General features: G+C 48.8%; 3 protein-coding genes across 3 annotated transcripts in view; all 3 read right to left on the bottom strand.

Annotated features, from left to right (window-relative positions):
• The window catches only part of LOC311120965 (histone H2B), a gene marked incomplete at both ends in the record, with an annotated part of 375 nt that extends 34 nt beyond the window's left edge, over positions 1-341 (bottom strand). Inside the window, one exon of the mRNA XM_084195516.1 lies at positions 1-341. This exon is cut by the window's left edge and continues 34 nt beyond it. Coding sequence (XP_084051642.1) covers positions 1-341 — 341 coding nt within the window.
• Positions 1-5,000, bottom strand: part of LOC311120964 (histone H1-like) — a gene marked incomplete at both ends in the record, with an annotated part of 11,242 nt that overhangs the window by 4,565 nt on the left and 1,677 nt on the right. The gene's annotated exons all lie outside the window — the stretch shown is intronic.
• LOC311120961 (histone H3.2) lies at positions 3,959-4,369 on the bottom strand (the record flags this gene model as incomplete). The annotated part of the gene is made up of 1 exon (XM_084195513.1): positions 3,959-4,369. The coding sequence occupies one exon, from the start codon at positions 4,367-4,369 to the stop codon at positions 3,959-3,961; it is 411 nt and encodes a 136-aa protein (XP_084051639.1).

The raw sequence follows: 5,000 nt of genomic DNA, 5'->3' as shown, positions 1-5,000 counted from the left end.
GTGCCCTCGGACACGGCGTGTTTGGCAAGTTCACCGGGGAGCAGCAGGCGCACCGCGGTCTGGATCTCCCTGGAGGTGATGGTAGAACGCTTGTTGTAGTGGGCCAGGCGAGAGGACTCTCCGGCGATACGCTCGAAGATGTCGTTCACGAAGGAGTTCATGATTCCCATGGCCTTGGAGGAGATGCCGGTGTCGGGGTGGACCTGCTTCAGGACTTTGTACACGTAGATGGCGTAACTCTCCTTCCTGGACTTTCTGCGCTTCTTGCCGCCCTTCCCTGCGGTCTTGGTGACGGCTTTCTTGGAGCCCTTCTTGGGCGCTGACTTTGCTGGCTCGGGCATGATGATGTCTCGTTGCTTCTCAGAAACGAATGAGGGGGTGAAGGGCGCTTACCCGTCTTATGAAGAGGAAGCTAAGCAAAGTCAGCGGCCGTAGACACTCCCCTGCTTGCTTGCTCCCTCCCTCCCTCCCTCCCTCCCTCCCTCCCTCCCTCCCTCCCTCCCTCCCTCCCTCCCTCCTCTCTATAGCCTATGCTCTGTGACCGATGGGGAATTGTGTGTTTCAAAAGGGGGGCTTTAATAGGTGTCCAAATGGCACGATTGTTGTGCCAAATAATGCTGGTGATAGAATTGCCCACTTTGGCACCGTCAGACATAGGGCTCCCATTTTGGACTGTGTGTGTGTGTGTGTGCGCGCTGTCCCCCTCTTTTCGAGCCACGTCTACCGACTCGTGGTGGCTTTATGTTGTCCAAATTCCACTATTGCTTGACCCAAAATAATAACGTTCTTACACTTTGCCACTGTCAGATATAGGCCTCCCTCTGTGCGCTAAAAGTGGACGGGACATTAGAATCCTCTAATTAATACTCCCTGTCCACTCGAAGTGGCTCATACTTTCTTACTAAATTGCATACTAAACATTTGTTGTTATATATAACACTACATGGAATGGGCCCATTTTAAGCGGATGTGGGTGGCTCTTAAAAGAGCCTTTGGGTTCGAGTCGGGGTGTTGAGGTTCCGAAGAGAGTGGGTTTAACCGCCGAAACCGTACAGGGTGCGTCCCTGACGTTTCAGAGCGTAGACCACGTCCATGGCGGTAACGGTCTTCCTCTTGGCGTGCTCGGTGTAGGTGACTGCGTCACGGATCACGTTCTCCAGGAACACCTTCAGGACACCGCGGGTCTCCTCGTAGATCAGACCGGAAATACGCTTCACGCCGCCGCGGCGAGCCAGACGGCGGATAGCGGGTTTGGTGATTCCCTGGATGTTATCGCGGAGAACTTTGCGGTGACGCTTGGCGCCTCCTTTTCCGAGTCCCTTGCCGCCTTTGCCTCTTCCGGACATGGTGTGTTCGCTAGTTGAGTTCAAGTGAATGAATGATTTCAGCGCCGGTGCGCGGTGCGCTATTATCTGCGTTTGGTCGACCTGATTGAGGCCGGCGGCACAGAAAGCGCGCCTCTGTTATATGTTCGGAGGCGTTGCAAAGGGGAGGGCGCTCGTTCTAGGGGACTAGGGAGGAGCGATTTCAAAGATGACGTGAAAGCAACTAACGTGCGCGGGAAACATACTCAAATACTGATATAGGCTATGTGGAACACAAGGCCAAACTGTGACAACTGGGAGATCAGCTAGTACACTGTGTCCCTCTCCTCATATTGTTGTTGTTGTTGTTGTTGTTGTTGTTGTTGTTGCACCTGATTCTACTCATTGAGGACTTGGTAATTTAGGTGACAGGTTGTTCAATCAGCTGTGGCTGTCCAGGCCTACAAGAAAAATGGGTCCTGTTGGGGGTAGCCTACTCTACCGCTGGAGTTGGGAAACACTGAAATGGAAGGGGGACACGCAGTGAGCAAAACTCCTAACCACATAAAAACACAGACACTTGAGATCATTAAGAGCTATAAGGAGTCCATCAACTACCTGGTCAGTCAAGTCATATAGGGGGGGATTTCATGGCCACCTGCTGGAGCAGAAGTCATGTTTGCCAACACTGGCCTTAAAATCATTAAATTTAGGAGCTATAAGGAGTCCATCAACTAACTGGTCAGTCAAGTCATATAGGGAGGGATGTCATGGCCACCTGCTGGAGCACAAGTAATGTTTGCCAACACTGGCCTTAAAATCATTAGGAGCTATAAGGAATAAATCAACTCATCATTCAAGTCATATAGGGAGGGATCTTAGCACCACCTGCTGGATCAGAAGTACCCTTCACCGTAGGCACAAGAGAGCCATCATCTCTCAACCGGTGCAATTTCCATAAGTATGTGGTAATAAAACAAACAACGACAGCTCCTCATATAGGCAGTGGTTTCACACATTTTTCTCCAAGATGTTCAAACGTTCATAGATGACCAGCAGGGTCAAATAATAAGCACAGTGGTTGTAGAGGTTGCAACAGGTCAGTCAGTACATCAGGAGTAAATGTCACTTGTTGTTAGTGTTGTAGTTCCTATTTCTACGGTGTTGCCTACCTGCAGCAATCATGATTTACCTGCAGTGTTGATTGCAATTACGTAATTTGTCAACTCATAATAACAGATGTTTTGCAAACCGTTGATGTTTAAATAAATGGATTCCCGGTGTCCGGATACCTTTTCTCTTAAGGGATGTGATTGAGTGAATCCAAAGTAAGTTGGTCTAAATACATAATAGGATGAATCATTCAGGTAAAATAACACAATGTCTATTTGAGTCGAATCAACGTAATATAATCCTTTTTACGTCTCTATCATCTTTACTCAATGTATTGGACCACATCAACTCAACTTACTCAAGCTTATCTACTCATAAAAACAAGCAAAAAGATCTACTCAACAATATGACGTGTGCTTTTGTTGACTGTAATAGCTTGAGTACATTCCACAAAGTCATTTTTTACAGTGTATCTAAAGACACGTTTGTTGTGGTGATGCACTTTTTCTTTGACGTTGAACTTGCATTGAACAGACAAATCCATTTCGTTACAACCCTTTTGTAGTATGACTTAGGAATATTTGTTGATGATCCTAATGTCTATGCGTGAATAGTGATTGGTTGTTGGTGAAATATTGCTGAGAACCCATCATTTCCTGGCCTTTTTTCACTATTGAGCTATTTTGAAACATTTGTTTTGCTATTGGATTCATAATGGTGACCTGGGACAAGTAATTAGTGAAACCAGAGTTCAGCAGTTGCCATTAAAGCGATCGAACCAAGTCATCCTAATAGGCTAGTATTAGCCTAAAGCAGGGTTTCCCAAACTCGGGCCACATTTTGGGAGTTTTTGCCCTAGCACTACACAGCTGATTCAAATAATCAACTCATCATCATCAAGCTGGGAGTATTAGAATCAGTTGTGGAGTGCTAGGGCAAAACGCAAAACGCGCACCCCTTGTGGACCCCAGGACCGCGTTTGGGAAACGCTGGCCTAAAGAGCAAATGCTGAAAGGGACTCACCATGAGGTGCAGTACCCACATTTAACCACAAGATGGCCTCCGTGCTCCATTGTAAAGTTTGGGCCTCTGCATGAGTCTCTCAGCAGCACTGCAACATGGGACTTTCAAAGTAAGTTGGCATGCAATGTTTTTTCTGGACTGCATGCAAGGCTATTATTACACACAACTAATAGTGTCAATTATTCATCTGAACACAATTCTTGTTACTATTCGGCCTATATTATCACTCGTTTCTTTTTCCCCTCCTTTGTAAAGCATTTTACTGTGTTACTATATAGTTCAAAGGAAGTGGATGATGCCAGATGGTTGTGTATATACACACACACAAACATTGAAGCTAGACTTCAGGCAACTAAAAAGGTGCAATACGTAGCTTTTAGACGTGTTAGTGAACAACATACATGGTGGCTAATGTAGAGGTGCGTGTATACATGGAACAATTGTGCCTTTTTGATGGAAATATGGAGGTGGCTCTTAAAAGAGCCTTTGGGGGATATTCGAGTTCAGGTCATCCTCATTTATGCGCGCTCTCCGCGAATACGGCGGGCCAGCTGGATGTCCTTGGGCATGATGGTCACCCGCTTGGCGTGGATGGCGCACAGGTTGGTGTCCTCGAACAGGCCGACCAGGTAAGCCTCGCTAGCCTCCTGTAGGGCCATCACGGCGGAGCTCTGGAAGCGCAGGTCGGTCTTGAAGTCCTGGGCGATTTCTCGCACCAGGCGCTGGAAGGGCAGCTTGCGGATGAGTAGCTCAGTGGACTTCTGGTAACGACGGATCTCTCTCAGAGCCACGGTGCCGGGCCTGTAACGGTGAGGCTTCTTCACACCGCCGGTGGCCGGGGCACTCTTGCGAGCAGCCTTAGTGGCGAGCTGCTTCCTGGGGGCTTTGCCACCGGTGGATTTGCGAGCGGTTTGCTTGGTTCTGGCCATGGCGCTGCTCTGACAGTCGGGAGTATAGCCTCGAAATGCCTATGTGAAGTTTATAAAGCCGGCAGTGGCGCCTGCTGATTGGACACCATCTCCCCACCACCCCGATTGGCCCGTTTCGCAGGCCTCCTCCGTTGGCCATTGGACGGGAGGCCCGGCCTCTCCAAAACTCAAACTCCCGGTGCGCGCGCAATAGGACGCCGCCGGCCCTTTACGCGCAATAATAGTCGCCAAAGTCAAGAGTGACAGCTTATAGGCACGTATCATCTAATGCTAGCCTGCTATGGCAAATGAGGCCAAGTAGGTGTTGTTGTTCATGCAAGGCCTCATGTGGGCACAGAATGTCGAAATAGTTGTGTATACACCCACTCAATGTATTGCGGTCATAGAAAGGTACTTTGCGCTTTTGGAGAGCTAGGTGGTTGGCTCTTAAAAGAGCCTTTGGGGGTTGAGTAGTCAAGTTGAAGTCGCAGTAGCGAATTTACTTGGCTTTGACTGCCTTCTCGGTCTTCTTGGGGAGTAGGACTGCCTGGATGTTGGGCAGCACACCACCCTGAGCGATGGTCACACCGCCGAGCAGTTTGTTCAGCTCCTCGTCGTTACGGACGGCCAGTTGCAGGTGACGGGGGATGAT

This window comes from Coregonus lavaretus, assembly GCF_964263955.1.
Source record: "Coregonus lavaretus genome assembly, contig: HAP1_SCAFFOLD_423, whole genome shotgun sequence".
Classification (NCBI taxonomy): domain Eukaryota; kingdom Metazoa; phylum Chordata; class Actinopteri; order Salmoniformes; family Salmonidae; genus Coregonus; species Coregonus lavaretus.
Note: the sequence above shows the minus strand (reverse complement) of the source record. Positions and strands in the feature narration are given on the sequence as shown.